Source organism: Mastigoproctus giganteus, chromosome 1 (genome assembly GCF_048544385.1).
Source record: "Mastigoproctus giganteus isolate SK-2022 chromosome 1, ASM4854438v1, whole genome shotgun sequence".
NCBI lineage: Eukaryota > Metazoa > Arthropoda > Arachnida > Uropygi > Thelyphonidae > Mastigoproctus > Mastigoproctus giganteus.
The window spans coordinates 31,592,801-31,613,999 of NC_143575.1; the positions used below are offsets into that span (position 1 = coordinate 31,592,801).

The window sequence follows — 21,199 nt, forward strand, 5'->3', positions numbered from 1 at the left end:
TGTGGTACTACTCTGACAGTGGTAGAGAATGAAAAGGACATGGGGGTAATTGTGCAGGCAGATATGAAGTTCTCTGAGCAGTGCAGACAGGCTGCAAGAGTAGCTCATGGTGTCTTGTCAATGATATACAGGAATTTTTCTAGCAGGGATAAGGGGGTGATTATTCCCTTTTATAAGGCAATGGTCAGGTCACACCTTGAGTACTATATACAGGTCTGGAGGCCTCATTGCAAGAAGGATGTAGAGCTGTGGAACAAGTACAGAGAAGGGCAACAAGATTAGTAAATGGAACAAAGGGTTGCTCTTACGAAGGAAGGCTTAAGTTTTGCAAATTACAGTGTCTGGAGACTAGGCACCGACGAGGTGATCTGATAGAGGTGTATAAAGCCTTGAATGGTTTGAGCATGCTCAATGCTGATGGGATTCTCCCTCTTGCTGAGAATAATCACCTGAGTGGGCATAAATTCAGATTGAGGAAAGACAGATGTAGGATAGATGTGGGGAAATTTGCCTTTAGCCAGCGGGTAATTTGTTGGTGGGACAGACTTGAATTGTACTGCAGCGACTCCCAGCAGTCTCTGAAATATCCTGCATCTTGTTTTCCAGGCTGCTGCTGCTCATTCCAATAGAACAGTGCAAGAATCACTTTCACATTTGCCAGTGGCTACTGTTAATCTATTAGTCCTTGTATCCCTCCAAGCTAGCAGTTTTCTGACCCACCTAACACTGCTTCAATAGCATCAGCAAATATTCTTGCACCCTTTCTATTTAAGTATATACCATCCCTGTAGAAGCAGTCTCTCCTGTTAAGAAGTACAGACCAGGCTGAAAAAAATTCTGGAGGCATGGAAACGTTTCTCAATTGTGGACTGAATCATAATCATAGCTTTATCACTCAAAGAAGTAAAACTGTCAACGTTAAATGTGTGTGTGGAAAAATGTATGGCCACAGTCAGTTCATTCAGGAAATATGGTTGAACCAGCAGAAAACGGAATCAGTGCGTTAGAACTTGCTACCTCGGTACGAGGGGGAAGGTTTTGATGATATGACTACTGAAGCCCTCGTGGGTAGCACAGTTGGTAGAATCGTCCTCCTCCCTACACCGGGTGGAAAAGACCTGATTTCGAATCCCATCGATGATGGGAGAAATTTTTATGGGTCCTTTTCACAGCATGGCTGAGTTAGTTGGGCTCAGATGAGGGTAGCATGGTGTTTTCTCCCAGAAACTGGTTTTTTGTCCATCAAAGCAGAAAATCAACCTCAGGACACCTAATTTATAGGACCTCATGACACAACACACATCCTCAGACTAATGCTATTAGTCTGAGGATGGTTCAATATACATAGAGTAACATGGCCTTAGTTGCCAATGCTCTTAAAAAAATAAAAAAGATAAGATTACTGAAGACAGTCAAGAATTACTGGTAGAAAAAGAGGCTGGCGAAGCAGATTTGGTGGAAATGGCATCGGAGGTAAAACCAAATCAGTTCAAGAGGATGATAGTGCAGGTGAAAATTCTAAACTTCCAAATTTTACACTAAAAAGCATACAGGAAGGCATAAAGTTAGCCGAGCAATTAGAATCTTATGTTTTTGAATGCAGATCCTTGAATGAAAGGAGCCCAGAGATCAAAATGGAGCTTAAAAATTGCTTAGCTCCATATGATGAAATTCACAAAGATTTATCAAGCAAAAGCAAACAAAACCAGATTACTGATTTTTTAAAGAGTGCAGAAGATACACGAAATCTAGAATGGTGTATTTTTGTTATCTTTTGAAATGTAACCCCCTTTTTGTACTTTTTCTTAGTCCCATATCGGTTTCACACAACACTACATTTTATAGGAACCTAACTACCATGTTATACGAGTGTTACCTGTAGATACATAAAAAATATATTATTTTCTTTTTTCTAAATTTCTGCATTCCTCCTTTCTGAGTCACCAAAATTTCTAGTGTTTCCTAAACCTTTTACTTCATTGATTTTGTTAATTTCTGATCTTTGTGTGATACACTGAATTGGCGTAGTCATGAATTGTCATTCACCAAATTGTCACTTACAGTGAAATGTCATTCGGCAAATTGTCATCTACACTGAACTGACATGCACAGAATTGTTGCATACACTGAACTGTCATGCACAGAATTGTTGCTTACAGTTCAGTGTGTGTCACCCACCGAATATCCCAAATTGTCATGCACTTGAATAGTCATACAACAAATCATCATGCAACAAATTGACATGGATCCCATTTTCATGTATTGTCACAATATAATGATAAACATTTTCAAGCAGGCTTCATTAATTCTTGTACTGCGGAACACTTTCTTATGAATCCTGTGAGATTACCCTGAATAGAAGAATTCTTTGATGATGAAAAATATATGTGAATGTGAAACCTATTATAAATTTTAATAATACTGCTATTCCTTCTAAAATACATCATTTGCTTGCCCGGCAGATATGAACACTTTTGGATGATTCTCTAAGCAGTGTTCTGATGTATTTTACATGCTTGTGTGTGTATGAGAGATAACTGCAAGTTCACGTGCTGTATGGTGTACTACACATAATATAACCCTCTGAATGGATGGATGTTTTTTCTATTGACAGAGTTATAGTATTTGTGTAATATATCGTATAGTATGTGTACTTTCAATTATTTCTCTCACACGCACACATGTAAAATACATGTAAGATCGGTCAGGTGAGTCATGTTGTGTGTATAAAGTCGTTTTAAATATTATTTTCACACTGTTATTTGTTTTTCAGAATTAACATGTTCAACTGGTTGAATTTATAAGATAAATGATATAGATATTTATACTATTTCAATATTGTATAATGGTTATGGTGAATTTACACATTTTGCAGAATCACCACTAAAAATTCCATTACTAATGCTATGTAAAAAATTATCTCAGACAGCTACAAATTACTATATTTGTGTTTTACTGCAGGGAATTTTTTTTTTTTAATTAAGAATATAATGCAGTGGTAACTGAATTTTTAAAGCTTTATTTTTTTATAAGAAATTATGAAAAATTTCATTCAGAACTAAGAAAGCAGATTGAATCATTAGCATTAGCATTAGTAGAGGCATTTGATGCAAGAAAGCAAGCTTATGCAGCATCAGCCAAAAAAAAAAAAAAAAAAAACCCACTTCCACTTCACCCCTCTGTTCGTTCAAAATACCTGTCCAGCTGAGCCTTAAACTTATTTAGGCTATCAACCTCCACCACAAGGGATGGAAGTCTGTTCCACCAACCACCCGCTGGCTAAAGGCAAATTTCCACACGTCTATCCTACATCCGTCTTTCCTCAATTTGAATTTATGCCCTCTCAGGTGATTTTTCTGAGCTAGAGGAAGAATCCCATCAGCATTGAGCATGCTTAAACCATTCAAGGCTTTATACACCTCTATCAGATCACCTCGCTGGTGCCTAGTCTCCAGACACTGTAATTTGCAAAACTTAAGCCTTTCTTCGTAAGAGCACCCCTTTGTTCCATTCACTAATCTTGTTGCCCTTCTCTGTACTCATTCCAGCAGCTCTACATCCTTCTTGAAATGAGGACTCCAGATCTGTATACAGTACTATAGGTGTGGCCTGACCATCGCCTTATACAATGGAATAATCACCTCCTTATCCCTGCTGGAAAAATTCCTGTATATCATTGACAATACTCCATGAGCTACTCTTGCAGCCCGTCTGCACTGCTCAGAGAACTTCATATCTGCCTGCACAACCACCCCCAAGTCCCTTTCATTCTCTACCACTGTCAGTGTAGTACTACAGAGTTGATACGTTGCTCTGGGGTTGCTGTTTCCCATGTGTAGTACTTTACATTTGTCAATGTTAAACTTCATTTGCCACCTCTCAGCCCATCTGCTCAACCTTTCCAGATCCTGTTGCAGCAGCATAGTGTCAGTAGTGTCCTTGACAACCCTGCCAACCTTTGTATCGTCTGCAAACTTGGACATTAAGCCCGATATACCATCATCAATATCATTTATAAATACAGAAAACAATAATGGACCCAACACTGAGCCCTGAGGGACTCCACTAATAACATCAGTCCACGATGAGCAGTGTCCATTGATTACCACTCTCTGTCTTCTCCCCCTCAACCACCCCTTTATCCATAGCAGCAATTTGCCTCCAATGTCACACTGCTCCAATTTGTGTAGCAGTCTTCCATGTGCAACAGTATCAAAAGCCTTTCTAAGATCCAAGTATATAATATCAAAGTTATTCCCTGCATCCAGTTCTTTTGTGACTGCATCATAGTATCCAATCAAGTTGGTCAGGCAAGACTTCCCCTTAACAAAACCATGCTGTGTCTGAGCCATAACTGAAGTCTTGTCTAAATGATCCTGCAGTGCTTCTTTAACCAGTGCCTCCATTAATTTTCCTGGAACAGAAGTTAAGCTCACAGGTCTATAATTACTTGTGTCAGCCTTTGATCCTCCTTTGTGAATTGGGGTCACATTTGCACATTTCCAGTCTATGGGTACCTCCCCTGAGTCCAAGGAAGCTCTCATTTCAATATCATTTAAATATAAACTGAGAATTTTGTCATCCGTTTTCTATTGGAAAAAATTTTAATCGCCACATATCAGGAAAGTGCCAGTCTTTAGAAAACAAAGCAAAGTATTGTGCATACTTGGGATGAAAACAAAATGTATAGCCTCCATGCAGTATCCCTTGGATCATGCTTAAGATAAACAGATTCAGATTAACAAAATAATACAACTCAGTTTTTCATGGGTTGCAGTTAATAGAGCTAAATTAAATACAGGTAAGCTTATTGAATGTGAAATACAAGAAATAATAATAATAAAAATCATGAAAAATATGGTTTTGAATATAATGCACAAAAGCCAAAGAATAAATTTTGCAGTTTATATTACTTATTAAGTCTGATTGCAAAGATTTTATTTACAAAAGAGTAGGTGGGGTAAAGACCCAAGATAATGAGTAAGCATTTGCCTCATTATTGCTTCTAACTACTTCTTGCTCCACCAAACCAGTAACAAGCAGTACATGTTGAAATACAGATGTATCTTGGGCTTCTGTCTCAATTGTACATGCAGTTGAGACAGGAGCCCAAGACATGTTTCAAGTGAACAGATACAAAATTTGAAGAACATGTTTCAAATGAAGAAAGGGGAAAAACAGAGCAGAAGTCACCAAATGCAGTTCTTAATATCCTCTAGATATTAAGAATTGATTTATTGATGCTTGTTTAATAAGGCTGTCATTTATCAGTGGATAAAATGTTTCAAAATGGCTGAGGAACTCTCAAAGATAACCAAAATTCAGATCAACCTTCAACTTCAAGGAGTGATGAAATGGTTGCTGAAGTGTATGAAATGATTCTTTCAGATCAGCAGTTAACCATATGAAAAATTATTGGTGAACTGAGAATCTCCTTTAGATTGTACCAAGAGATTTTGACTGAAAGTCTTAGTGTGCATCATGTCATTAAAATTTGCCTTTTAATTGCATTGTTATTGGTGATAAAATATGGGGCTTTGGCTATTATCCCAAAACAAAATTTTATTTATCCCAGTGGGAGTCACAAAACTGGCCCTGTCTAAGCGAAAAGTACTACTTTTCTCTTAGACATGGCCAGTTTTAAGTCAAGTTTAAGTTTTAAACTCAAAAGTTTCAGTCAACTGTGAAAATAGTTTTGCTTTTTTTACCTCCAATGTTTAAAGGTGTTGTTCATTATGAATTTGTTCAGAATACGGTCATATGGTAAATAGACATATAAAGAAGTACAGATTCTATTAGGAAAAAATGCCACTAACTGTTTGAAAACGGTAGATAGTTTCTCCAATCTCCACCATGATAATGCTTCTGCAAATGTTGCACTCTCTATTGAAAAATTTTTGGTAAAAAAAAAACATTCTTGTAGTATCCTACTCTCCACATTCCCCTCCTCTTGTTCTCATCTGATTTTTTTTCTCTTCCCCAAACACTCAAAATGAAGCTTAAAGGAAGCTCTGATGGTAATCCAGTGATCCAATAGAATCAGATAGCAGAGCCCAAGTGGTTTACAATTGAAGTCCTCCAGTGATGCTTCCATAGGTGGCAGGGATATTAAGATGCTACAGTGTCATAAGGGAAGGGCTACTATTTTGTAGTAGGCTGCTTATAAAAATACTGTATTTACTCTAATTTTTCTAAAAAAAATTAGAGTAGATACAGCTAACATTACAAAAATAAAAAGTTAAAAAAATTATGCTTCTCTGAAAGGTGAAACTAATGCTAGAAACTATAAACATCATTATGACTTCTGATCTTAAATATGTGCATTATCATTGCACATCAAAAGATTTTGCCAGGTTCTGATATTAAGTTTCTTTGTGCATAAATATTTTTAAATATTATAGTAATCTTTTGTCTGTGCACCTGCAGGTAAGTTAATGAAGTAAAATTGGATAAGGTCATTTGTTGTCAAATTAGTAAACAATTAGGGAAGAGAATAAATAAATGCCTAAATATATATATAATAGAAGCTGAAAGTTGTATTATATTACTAATTTCATGGTGATGATAATAATTGTTTATTATTTAGATAAATCATTTTCCTGGAAGTTTTCATCTTGGACGCAAGGATAAACTTTGGCAGAATTATATTAAATTTCAAATTCGACACGGGGATGATGTATTTTCATTTCAGCCTGAAACATTTGTTTTACCACAGGATATTAGATTGTTAAGGCAAGTTTGGGAACACTGTGGACCTAGGAAATTGTGGATTGTAAAACCAGTAAGTTGATTGTTTATGTGGTACTGTTCAGAATTATCATCCGATAAAATTAATTGATTTGATTTTGAAATATACAGTACTGTTTAGGTACTGAGATATAAGACAGTTATCTCAGTACCTAACAGCGATGTGTAGGTACTGATATTTAGTTTTGTATTGTGTCATGTTAATTCTCAATTAACATGATTCTTTTAGGACAATATATTAGGTACTAATACATTGGTGGGCAAAACTTAAGGACCAACGCTATATCTAAAGGTTACAACCACAAAATCTTTACTTAAGGTACTCTTTACTGATGAGAGTAGATTGTCTCAGCAGCGATTCTGGACATCAGCTAATCTGGCGAGAGGTTGGCACACGGTATCACCCCGTAAACATCACTGAAAGGGATCGATATGGTGGTTGAGGTGTTCTCGTCTGGGGAGGCATTATCTTAGATAGACGTACACACCTCCAGATACTGGAAGGCGGTACTGTAACCGGTGCACGCTATTGTACTGAAGTAATCCTTCCCCATGTATGTCTGTTCTGAGGTGCCATTGGCCCTGAGTTCGTGTTTATGGATGATAATACCACACCCCATTGCACTGCAGCTATTGATATGCTTTGGAAAGTGAGGACATTGTTCGTATGGATTGACCTGCCCATTTCCCCTGATCTAAATCCCACCGAAGACATATGGGACGTTATGGGGAGATGTAGCGCCACTTCCACACCCACCAGGAAATGTTCACCAGCTGAAGATGGTACTGACGGAGGAATGGACTATATTACTGCAAGAACTTATCAGCAACATTGTTCTTGGACAGGTGATGCAAAGCCTGCATCAACATTAGAGGTGGCCATATCTCCTACTGAGGACCACCTCTTCCCTTTGTTCCATCTTTGGCAGTGATGCCTCTGTATCATGGCAGCCAATACTATGTTGACATTTTTGAATAAAGTCCCTCTGTACTATTTTGTTTCCTTTGTTGTGTCGATGTTGTTTCCTTCATCATTTCTGTACCTCACAAGGTTCCTTTGGTATGCTTTTCACATATCTAGACCACACCTATGAGAAGCTATAGGTGAAAACCTGACTGGTCCTTAAATTTTGCACACCAGTGTATTTAGTTTTGTATTAGGACAATATATTAGGCACCAATATATTGTCTTAGTGTTATAGTTAAATAAACCATGTTAGTGTTGTCAATGCATGCATCAAAATATGTCTTATTAAAAAAATACAGGCATTGTGCCATTGTTTCAGTGATATGATTGCACATTATTTCAAATCAAAAATTAAATGTATATAAGTATTGTTTGTGTGTATACACACATATACAGGCTACCTATATACCACATTGGCCCACAAATATATTAGCAATAGTATAGGCATACGATGCAAGAAAGCAAGCTTATTCAGCATCAGCCAAAAAAAAAAAAAAAAACCCTCAGTCCCATTTCACCCCTCCGTTTGTTCGAGATACCTGTCCAGATGAGCCTTAAATTTATTTAGACTATCAACTTCCACAACAAGGGATGAAAATCTGTTCCACCAACCAACTACCTGCTGGCTAAAGGCAAATTTCTGCATATCATCCTACATCTGTCTTTCCTCAATTTAAATTTATGCCCTCTCAGGTGATTATTCTGAGCAAGAGGAAGGATCCCAAAGGTTGCCTTTCTCTGTACTCGTTGCAGCAACTCTATATCCTTCTTGAAATGAGGACACAGACCTGTATACAGTACTCAAGGTGCGGTCTGACCATTGCCTTAATAAAGGGAATAATCACCTTATCCCTGCTAGAAAAATTCCTGTATATCATTGACAAGACACCATGAGCTACTTTTGCCGCCCGTCTGCACTGCCCAGAGAACTTCATATCTTCCTGCACAATTACCACCAGGTCTTTTCATTCTCTACCACTGTCAGTGTAGTACCACAGAGTTGATAAGTTGCTCTGGGGTTGCTGTTTCCCCATATGTAGTACTTTATATTTGTCAATGTTAAACTTCAATGTTAAACACCATCAACCTTTCCAGATCCTGTTGCAGCAGCATAGTGTCAGTAGTGTCCTTAAAAATCCTGCCAACCTCTGTATCATCTGCACATTTGGACATTAAGCTTGATATACCATCATCAGTATCATTTATAAATACAGAAAACAACAATGGACCCAACACCGAACCCTGAGGAACTCCGCTAATAACATTAGTCCATGATGAGCAGTGTCCATTGATTACCACTCTGTCTTCTCCCACTCAACCATCCCTTTATCCATAGCAGCAATTTGCCTCTAATGCCACACTGCTCCAATTTGTGCAGCAGTCTTCCATGCGAAACAGTATCAAAAGCCTTTCTAAGATCCAAGTATATAATATCAAAGTTATTCCCTGCATCCAGTTCTTTTGTGACTGCATCATAGTATCCAATCAAATTGGCCAGGCAAGACTTTCCCTTAACAAAACCATGCTGTGTCCGAGCTATAACTGATGTCTTGTCTAGATGATCCTGCAGTGCTTCTTTAACCAGTGCCTCCATTAATTTTCCTGGAACAGAAGTCAAACTAACAGGTCTATAATTACTTGTGTCATCCTTTGATCCTCCTTTGTGAATTGGGGTCACATTTGCACATCTCCAGTCTATGAGTACCTCCCCTGATTCCAAAGAAGCTATCATAATTATGGCTAATGGTTTGCTTACTTCCTTTGCTGACTCCTTTAATATAACTGGATAGATCCCATCCACCCCCGGGTGCCTTTTTTGTGTTTATCCTCAACAATTTCTACTTCACTTTCCTCTGAGTTATTACAAAATCATCTAGCTCACTGCCAGAGTTTACTTCACCTCTGGCATTCCCTTTCCTGAATAACTCCTCATGTGTGAATGTAGATACAAAATACTCGTTTAGTTTGTTAGCCACCTGAGCAGGATCCTCAACTGTTGCACCATCGATATCCAGTGGACCAATCTGATTCATCCCTTTCCTTCTTGAGTTTACATAGGTAAAGAACGTTTTCTGTTTTTTTTTTTTTTTTGCATCCTTTGCCAAGGATTTCTCATAATCTGCCTTTGCCTGCCTAATCTCCTTTGTGGCTTGGTTAAAGACCAGCTTATATCTATCATAGGCTTCCATGTCACCCATTAATTTATATGTATCCCATGCATTTTTCTTCTCTGCCATATGTCTCATTAGTTCATCTGACATCCATTTAGGCCTAAACCTTGAACAATATTTCTTAGTTGGTATGTAAAGCCTAGTAGCTTCCAAGATAAGTTCTTTGAATGCTTCCCATTTTGAATTTGCTGTTGGTAATGTCATCAGTTGATCCCACTGTATAGAATTTAAATACAGTCTCAGACCATCATAGTCACCTTTACGAAAGCAAAAATCCTTTCCTTTACCCCTGATGGTAGTTACTTCTTTGAGTAAATTCCACTTCAGCACACTGTGATCACTGCCACCTAGTGGTTCCTTTAGTTGCAGATTCTTAATGCATGAAGAATCACTACTGATAATCAGATCAAGAGTATTCCTCCCGAACATGCTGATGTAGAAAACAATCATCCAATAAATAAATCCACAAAAGCCTTGCTAGTGTGTGAGTGACCAACCACAAATTCCAGTCAATATCTGTGAAATTAAAATCCCCCATTATAAGACTCTCTGATTTACTGGCCCACTCTATTTCCCTGTACAGTTTGTTAGTATACTCATCAGAGTCATTAGGTCTATAGCACACTCCTATTCTCAATTTTGATCTCCCAATGCTTATGTCACACCAAACTGACTCGACACTGCACTGTCCATCGATGTTGACTGGCTTCACTTCCTTGGATTTTATGTGATTCTTAACTAATAGCATAACCCCTCCTCCCTTCCTGTCCTGTCTATCCTTTCTGTAGACATTGTACTCCCCAAATTCCAGTTCTGCATTCCTTATATCTGTGACACCACATCTCTGATATCCCAACAATATCTGCCTTTGATGTTTTGAGCAATACCTCAAATTCATCAAATTTATTTACCAAACTCCTAGCATTGGTGTACATGCAAGTATACATGCACCTGTTCCTATTCTTAGCTACTCTAACACAACCCATGTGTTTACTTGTACCACAATGACTCCCAGTAGTCTCTGAAATATCCTGCATCTTGTTTACCAGGCTGCTGCTCATTCCAATAGAAGCAATGCAAGAATCACTTTCACCACTGCTAGTGGCTACTGTTAATCTGTTAGTCCTTGTATCCCCCCAAGCTAGCAGTTTTCCGACCCACTGATGATGCCTCGATAGCATCAGCAAATATTCTTGCACCCTTTCTATTTAAGTGTATCCCATCCCTATAGAAGCAGTCTCTCCTGTTAACAAGTACAGACCAGGCTGAAAAAAATTCTACCCCTTGAGCCTTGCACAGTCTTTCCAGGGCCGAATTGATTGACAAGGCTCTCATCATATACTCCCTCCTATTGTGTCTGGGCAGAATTGCAGACACTTTCAAATTCAACCCTAATTCAGAGCTTTTTCTCAACAGTGACCTGTACTTGTTAAGTGATTCCGCTGGTCTCCTACTCTTAATATCATTTGTGCCAACGTGTTCAACTGTATCACCTTTTGTGCCCTTAAAAGATGATATCTGCTCTACGTCATCAACCTTTGCCCCTGGCAGACAAGCTCTGGTCCTGTTCCACCTATCCTTTTTTACAAAGCATGTTCCCCATTTCCCTGACAATGAAGTCACTAACAATTACTAGTTCCTATGGGACCAGCGCATTCTGCCTTGCCGCTGTGTTGCGTGATGACCAAGTGCAAGCTCTGGCGTTGATGTGGACAGCTGAGAGCTTGATGGGGCCCCTCAATTTAAATTCTTCTAGGGCATCCACCCCTGTCCTTCAAGCTCTCTTATAGTCCCATAACAACGCTGAGTTGTTGCCTGATTTCCTTACATCGCACACACACACAAAGACATCCCCCAATGCAATATCGTGTCCCATACCCGATTGCTCCACAAACATCAAGCAAGCAGTGCATTTTAAAAAGCTGTGGTTAAGAGGGCAACTGCCCCCCTCAGTTCTCCCCAAGCCACAGCACTCCCATTAGCTTGAGCCTTTTGCTTTGCTGCTCTGGTTTGAGTCATGATTTCGATTTAATTTCAATAAAATTTCAATTTCAGTACAAAATTAAAACCCTAAACTTGTATCCCAACACAGTTATAATGCTATATATTTTTCAGTATCGAGTATTATCTACAAGTTCCATTTATATAACTTCCTTATCAAGTTATGTATTAATTATTTATGTTACATTTGTAATCTAGGTTTTTATATGTATATAGTTAAAAAGTACAATCTAATTGACAATGAAGTTTAACAAGATTAATAGATTTTACTGATTAATTGACAATATTATTTTATATTATATACTATACTAAGCTTATGCTATCTAGTTCGGGATATAACGTATCGTATAACAATGGAGGGCCGGCCGGGCTAGCCGAGTGGGTAAAGTACCTGCCCGGCAACCCAAAGGTCGCGGGTTCGATTCCCGCCTCGGGCTTGGATCAAAGTACTGCAAAAACCTTGGGAGGTGCAATATGGCCACAGAAGCCGATGCGCCAAAAACTACCAAATCAAAAAAAAAAAAAAAAAAAAAACAATGGCGGAAAGTTACGAACGGTAACTCTACGGACACTTAAGTATTAATTAACTCTCAAATCTCGCTCTCTCAATTCAGGATAAACTAAGGAGCCTGACTGGGTCTATAAGCTACTTATAGAAAATAATTTAATATAGTAATTGTCAATAAAGCAGCTAAATATGGCTAAAAAACTTCTTCTCGTTCAGGGAGCTGCAACTTGTAACACGTGGATTTGATACCCTTACCGATACTAAGTAATGGGTTCAAGTTACGAACGGTAAGATCTACGGACACTAAGTATTAACTTTCAAAATTGCTATCTAAATTCAAATAAACCAAGGAGCTTGACCAGGACTATAAAGCTGCCTATAGAAAATAATTTAGTATAACAATTAAGTCAATAAAACAACTAAATATATATAAAAACTTAGCATTTTCTGGAGATGCAAAAAGCTTGGCCAACACAGTAATAATCTTGTTCTCTCGAATAAGTTTCACTTCTTTCTCGAACTCACCATTTTGAAAACCAGTGTGCAGCTTATTTGTGGTGCCATAAAAAAAAATTAAAATGAGCCAAAGTGGACTATCAGGCATATTGTATGGCACTTTCATTAAAAATTTGTTAAAATACAGTGATCTCTCAATTAACATGACTCGTTTAGGAACTCATGCTTTTGATTAACAGTGAAAGTTTCAATTAATGATGTAGGTACAATAAATTCAGGCATTATTTTTTTGCCAAAAAAAAGTGTGCATAAGCCATGTGTTGTCGTTTTTGTCCATGATAAGCACCCTAAAATCTATGCATTTTTAGCCATTTACAGCACTCTGAAGTCATGCAATCACTTATATCAGTTGTTGTTGTGATGGGGGTTTAATGGCGCACGAGCTACTGGGGCTATAGTGCGCCACTTATATCAGTGCTTGGAGTTCATATCTCTCTCTCTCTCTCTTTGTGTATTCTGCCTTTTCAATGCAAATATTTTTGTGATTTTTGTAATTTTTTTTTGTGTTCAAATTCATTAAAATTCATTATGCAAACATCTCTCCAATTTTTGTAAATTTTTGCAATTTTCTAAATTTCAATAGCCATGTCTCTAAAAGTCAGTGTAAAAGAAAAGAAAAGCAGGAAACCAATTTCTGTGCAAATAAATTTTTGATTGTTACGATCCCATGCTACAAGAAGTGTTTGACATGTTTGTGGCCTGAGTATGCGTTTATTTTAATGAGTCTCATATCTAGGATGATTGCATACCATGTTTTCCTGGTAACATGGTCTTTTCAACATAGTCCCCTTTGGAGTCAATACACTTTTGCCACTGATGCATGCTTCCAGCTGTGAAGAAAGTTTTCTCTTGGACCTCCAGGAATGCATCATGCATCCACTCCAGTGATGAAGTCGCTGTCAATGGGGAAATGGTTGCCATCCATGTATTTTTTCAAATTAGGAAATAGGTATAAGTCCAATTGTGGTAGATCTGGTGAATATGGGCGATGGGCCAAGATTTGAAAGCCACTCATTCAGTGCAGCCATGGCAGTGACAGACTTGTGAGCAGGCATGTTGTTCTGGTGGAACAAGACTCCTTTGCTGAGTTTTACTTGGCATCTGTCATTGATCTTTTTAAGCAAACGACTCACAAGGTCTGCATAATATGCCGGTGTAGCCTTTCTGAAAGTAATTTACTAGCAACACTCCATCAGCATTCCAAAAAACTGATGCCATCACCTTGCCACCAGAAGAAATTGACTTGCTTTCTTTGGAGTGAGATAAGAGCTGTGTTTCTACTGTTTGGAGTGTCCTTTGTCTTTTGCTGAAAGCAGTTGACCCACTTTTCATCCATTGTCACAAATCTTTCAAGGAAATTTGCTGGATCTGCTTAAAAGCAATTCAAATGTTCACTTGACTTGAAAATGCTTGTGCATTTTTTATCTGCTGTCAAGAATTTCTGGACCCATTATGCTGACACCTTTTTATAGTGAAAACCTCTGTTATTGTATAATGTGCACATTATTCACATGAGACTCCCAAGATGCTGGCAATGTACCGAACTGTTTGCTCATCGATCACTGATCACCAGATCATGTACACTTGTCAGCTTCTGGAGTGATGGGAATTTGCAGGTCTTCCACAGCATGGGTCATCTTCTAGGTTATCCCTCCCTCATTTAAATTCTGCTGCCCACTTTTTAACCATGGAATGGGAAGGGACATCATCCTCCTCCATTGTTGTAACCATATTGTCACGAATTGCCTTTGCTGTTAGTTCCTTTTTTCCCAAATGTTGGATGATTACATAGTGATTGAATTTTGTCCATCTTTCCTCATTCACACAACTTTGTTGACTTCAGGATCTCTAATTTTGAAAAAACGTTATTGAAACTGCATGAAACTTGGCTGGTTACTATTTGAAGTGTTATACACTGGTGTGCAAAACTTAAGGAACTCTTAAGTTTTGCACACCAGGACCAACACTATTTCTAAAGGTTACAACCATAAAATCTTTACTGATGAGAGTAGATTCAGCCTCAGCAGTGATTCTGGATGTCAGCTAATCTGGCGAGAATATCACAGTATCACCCTGCAAACATCACTGAAAGGGATCGATATGGCGGTCAAGGTGTTCTCGTCTGGGGAGGCGTTTTGGATGGATGTACATAACTCCAGATACTGGAAGGCGGTACTGTAACCGGTGCACGCTAGTGTATTGAGGTAATCCTTCCTCATGTGTGTCTGTTTCGAGGTGCCATTGGCCTAGAGTTTGTGTTTAGGGATGATAACAGCACACCCCATCGCACTGCAGCTGTGATATGCTTTTGGAAAGTGAGGATTGTTCGTATGGATTGACCTGCCCGTTTCCCCTGACCGAAATCCCACTGAACACATATGGGATGCTCTGGGGAGATGCCTAGCGGCACGTCCACACCCACCAGAAAATGTTCACCAACTGAAGATGGTGCTGACAGAGGAATGGATGATGTTCCCTCAAGAACTTATCAACAACATTGTTCTAAGTGTGGACAGGCGATGCAAAACCTGCATCAACATTAGGGGTGGCCATATCTCCTACTGAGGACCACCTCTTCCCTTTGTTCCATCTTTGGCAGTGATGCATCTGTATCATGGCAGCCAATACTAGGTTGTCATTTTTGAATAAAGTTTCTCTGTACCGTTTTGTTTTCGTTGTTGTGTCGGTGTTGTTTCCTTCATCATTTCTGTACCTCACAAGGTTCCTTTGGTATGCTTTTCCCATATCCAGGCCAATCCTGTGAGAAGCTACAGGTGAAAACCTGACTGGCCCTTAAATTTTGCATACCAGTATACATTAAATATGCAAATTTTAATGCTGTACCACTACCCTTTCATATTCAGGTCACAAATGTTTCACCCTTACCCCATATATCCCATTGTGATGACTGTTTTAAAAAAAAAAAAAAAAAAAAAAAAAACTGTTGTTATGGTAGGCATAAAAAGTGAAGTAGCAAGGGTATTAAAAGAGAAGTTGAGCACTTTGTGTTAATAGGCTGCCCTCTTCATTGTATTAATTTGTGTGCTAAAAATTTGAATTCCTTTCTGTGAAAGTAGGTATTTTTGTTGGAATTTTACTACTGTCTAGAAAGAGGTGTTAAAAGGAAAGATAAAGTTAAACATTTTCAAATAATGCATGCCACTGAAGTAAAGAATGATTTTGAAGCATGAGTGTATACATTGACTGTCTTTGGTTAAATGTGTAACTAGACTGGTAGAACGGTGGCAACCTTTGATAGTCTGCATAAAGAAGAGATTAGAAATGGTAATATGAGCAGTTTTCTGAGTTAGCAAATTTGAAAGCACTACAAGCAATCTCTAGTAAGTAGCAGTGACTCATATTTAATTCAAGTTCACGATCCAAAAGTTTTTGAAAGAAGAAATTGATGAACTGAAGAAAAAACTTCTGAATTGCATAATTCTGGTAAAAGCAATCCTAAAAAAGCCAAGCAAGCTGATAATTCTCGGCATAATATCTTCAATGCAGGAAGTTTGTTCATGTTTCTCTCTGGTGGATTGAATTAAACAATTTGCTTATTTCATTTAAATATTATGCTAATGTGTAAAATCAGAACTTAGCTTTTCAATCCAACATATCTAACATCCACATGCTGGTCATTACTCCTAGGTGTATTGAATTATGTTACGATTCATTTATTTTATCAATAGTTTTCAGATCTTTCAGTCTGCTATGGTAATCAATTTGAAACTAAAAGATGTTTCAGTTTCAAATTGATTACCATAGCAGACTAGAATCATCCAGAAGGATTATTCTGGTTGGCATTTCTTCAAGCTTGTAGACTAAAACAAGAGGTGGAAGATTCTGTTCTTTTGCTCAGCATGAAATTATGTTATGGTTGCATATGACTGCATGGTGCACAAGTACACACTACAAAATGAGTTCTTATTAAATGCTGAAGTAGCACAAATTTCATGAATTGGTAGAGCATCATTTTCAAATTTGACTTTTTTTGTGTTATTAAAGATAAAGAAATAGATATTTACCAGATTCTGTTATGAAAGAATTGATGTACCAGTGGTTCTCGGTTGGAGAACTGACTATGCACACTGAAGCTTGAAATATAACAAATTATCCTTTTTTTTTTTTTTTTTTTTTTTAAGCACTTCTATTTGAAGAAGGTTTTTCATCTGTTTTGGCCCAAAGACTTCTTGTTTTCTCCTTTTACAAATGCTGATCTCTAGATTTTTGAAAGTTAGAAACTGGCAACTATGAAGTAGTTAGCCACTTCCATGCAATTAAGAGACTAATAGGAGTTTCTTGGTTGTTGAAGGTGAATAGTAGAATGGCTTTAAGGGAAAAAAAAAAATGTTTTAATGATTGTATATCATTTTACAGTGTTGAGACAATAAAGTTGAAGATGCCCTCCAGTCTTTCACTCTATCTTTATTTTCTGATACCACTAGTTTTGCACAACAGCATATCAAATATTATATATAACCTGAAAAGAGTATATAAAGACTACATAATAAAGTACTTGGTCCTCAGTGTAGAATGGGGCTACAGCCAAAGTTGAATTCTTAGATGCTATTTGTGATGTTATTTCTTGGAACAATATTCATCAGTGGCTTTGGTGGCAAATATCATTAAAGGATGTGGTCCAGCAAGTGAATGTGATGTGGAAGGGGGGGGGGAGACTTTGAAAGAACATATGGATTTTGTTGGAGAATTTGGGGAGTTTCTTATGGATGATGATAATAATGATGTTGCTACTACAGCAAAGCTAACACCAAAAGAGTTGCTGATTACCAAGCAAGATTAAGTTTTCGTTACCAGTAAAGAAAGTGAAAGTTAAAATTTGTGCTGTACTTAAGAATGCATGAAAGACAAACTGTGCAAATGAAGTTGGATTCTTTTTTTTTAAGTTAGTTAATTGATTAAAGAGTTAATTGAATAAAGACTTTGCTTTTACTAGTTTGCTTCTAATTATGTATTTTTTCAGCTATTTTTCTCATGGGTTCTCTTATAATTAAAGAAAAATCTAAACAAAATATTATTCTTATTATTGTTAGCAAATGGTTAAGTTAATAAGTTAAATCATGAGTTTTGACATTTTTGGTAGGCCTTGTTATTAAGAACTTATTTCAAAACTTGAAAATTTAGTTCCCTTGAACTTTGTATTAATGAGATTCTTTTGTATTATTTTCGTAACTCTGGAAGTATTTAAAAAAAAAAAAAACATTAAAAAAATGATAATCTAATTGATAATTTGTTAACTCTAAAAATACATCATTGGTTTAGAATGTTCTAATAATGGGTTTATTCGGACAGCCATGGGCAGGGACTAATTGTGATGGTATTATGAAGAAGAGTTATTGGCAAACATATGTTTTAGATGTGTTGCTTACATCATAAGTTTGTTTGCTAGTTGCTGTTGTATTGAATTTTCAATTGATCAGGAATTTTCCTTGTCAGCAGTCCAGATATACAGACTAATAGATTAGCAGCAACCTGGAAAGCAAGGTGTCAGTGATTACAGGGCTTGCTGAGGGCCCTCCTGGTATAAGCAAAGTAGATACATAGGCTCTGTTAATGTTATGAATAGCAGAAGAGACACCTAGAATTAATATATGCTTGCATATACATTAATTCTAGGTGTATAGAAAACAAATTTGATGAATTTAAAGTACTGGTATGTATTACTTGGCAAAAACGCTCATGTAAAAAAGTATTTTTGTTTTTAATTTGACAGACCAGGTGTGTTCATTTGAGAATTTTAATTTCTATGCCTTAAGTTTAATATTAGTTTTTATATTAAACTTGAAGCTATTTCTAAATGTAATGCTATAAATAGGTGTTTAATAAATTAGGAATCACATTTGCTCCTGATTTTATTTTACCATTGGTCAATTACTGTATTTTGATTTTGATTTTGTACATGTATGTGTGTATATACCTTCCCCCCCCCCACCTTAAGAATTTTAGTTATGAAAATTATTGCATTTGAATTTATTACTATATTTATTATTGTAATAATTTAAGCTTATATTACAGATGAAATTTACAAACAAAAGAAGTAGCATTTATAATAAATTCCTTTTTCTTCAGCCAGCATCGGCCCGTGGGACAGGAGTTCATGTAGTTCATAAATGGGCTCAGATCCCTAAAAAACATCCTCTAATTGTTCAAAGGTATGTAGGTCTGCTAATTTTTATTTATTTATGGGAATCAAATATGTTCACATATGTTCATTAGAAAGCTAATTGATTTAATGGTATTTATAGTATCATTTAGGGAAAATTTTAAATGCATAATGATGATCTTGATTTGATATTAGAGGGGGAAAGATTTTATCTTTCAGTCTAAAATACATTTGCTTACATGTGTTAACCCTTATTGCCCAACTACTCTCAGCTTCTAAATCTTACAGAATTCTGAAGTAGTTCTACATCAGTTTTTTTTTTTTTTTTTTTTAATTGTCATTTTAATTGATTGTCATTTAATTGGTCAAGAAAACTTAGTTCTGAAGTCATTTTTGTGTTCTGTGAGATTGTTTACAGTTGTAGACCCCTTTATCTGACGAGATCAAAAATGGACTTTTAGCTGCAGTTGTAGAAGATTCTCTATGCTCATTATCATCATTTGAGACTTTTTAAACTGTTATTAATATATGGAACATTGAGAGAAACGACCCTATTTATTAATATTTAGATACTTGTAGCTGTCTTGTGTAATATTTGTTTATCCAGTCCAGTTACATTTGTGAATGAAATATCCACTAATGCATATCTTAAATTCAGAAACTTGCTTTACCACTTCACTCTGTACTCTCCAACTGATGTCTGGTTGTTTCACTTTTTGACCAATAGTCATTGCTTAGCATGCCATTCATTTAAGAAAATTGTTAGTTGGATTCATAAGTAGGAGTTTTATTTTTTGAAATGGAAAACAGCTCTTGTGCTCAGCAGATTAGTAAGCATTTTATGCTACTATTTTTGTCACTATTCTTCTTGAGTGATGTAATTTTTGGAATATGTTTAAAGTTTAATGAGTGTTAATTAGAGAAAATGTTTGCAAGCACTTTTATGAAAGAATGCTGAAGAAATATTCAATTTAATGAAGAAATTTACCATTAGTGTGAACTTGCTAATAAAATTTATTTACTTAATAAATAAATCTCAGTTCTGATTCTGAAGAGGGTTTTAATCTATACAAGCAAAAAAATAGAAATAGATAAGCAAGTGGTTATGTTCTTCAATAAAACAGATTTTTCATTATTGCTACAAGTATTTAAGTTAATGACAAGCTAAGAGGATTTGACATATTTATTTTTGCAGCCAAGCTAAGAAGAAAACTTTAAAAATATTTAAAGAGAAAGAAAAAAAACACAGTAGGGACCACTTTTGCATGAATTTTGCACATTAAAGGAACTGCTAAGAATGTGAATTATTTTAAACTGACATATTTTATGTTGAGTTACATTGAAAGTACATGTTTGTTTTATAGTAGTTTTAGACTTGTTTAGAAAGGTTATCAGTGGCTACTTATTTTTATAGCTAAAGAATTAATAAGTATAAGAGCAACAAGGCTCAATATGTTTTATGTTAAATCAATTAACAAATGAATAAGAAGATTACCTCAATAATTATACATAGAAAGCTTCAATATCAACACTCTGTTATCCAAATGAATTTAGTAAAATTACAGCTCACAGAGACCCTCTGATCATGACAGTTGTTGAAAAAAAATTGTCCATTTCAGAATAGTATTATAATTACATATTTGTATTCGTTTTTATTTATGATGCTAATGTCTCCTTTCACTCATAAGTATTGGTTGGTGATTTGATGTAATTTGGGGTCAGGTTTGGAGCTCTAACACTATTGATACCGCATATGTTTGATCATAAATTTTCATTTGGATGTAAGGATGCATTTAATTGATTTTACTAAATTCATTTGGATAACGGAATTCATATTTCAAGCTATTCCTAACTGGTCACCTGGGCCGAAGCCCATCTACCAATATTTCATAACTGTTTATTTGTTACAATTCTTAGGTCGATCAACCTTAACAAAAACAACAATTACAAAGTCTAACTTGACTTATGGCAACAATTAAGAGAGCACAACCTTTAGCCTCGCGGGGGAGACGGCATCTCCGCCCCCCTCACGAGTTTCCGTCCCCACCGCGAGGAGGTAGGTTGCCCTATCTAGCAAAAACATTGTCTGACACCTCTCAGACTAAATAATAAAACAAATTTCATTCAATACAATTGATCTTACTAATTTACTCACAATCATTGCAAAC

The 21,199-nt window shown here is 36.5% G+C and overlaps 1 protein-coding gene across 1 annotated transcript in view; it reads left to right on the plus strand.

Moving 5' to 3' along the window:
* Positions 1–21,199, plus strand: part of LOC150090683 (tubulin monoglutamylase TTLL4-like) — a 188,119-nt gene that overhangs the window by 88,201 nt on the left and 78,719 nt on the right. Inside the window, exons 5-6 of the mRNA XM_090368609.1 lie at positions 6,587–6,781; positions 18,998–19,080. Of these exons, the coding sequence (XP_090224735.1) occupies positions 6,587–6,781; positions 18,998–19,080 (278 nt within the window). The remainder of the gene's footprint in view (positions 1–6,586; positions 6,782–18,997; positions 19,081–21,199) is intronic.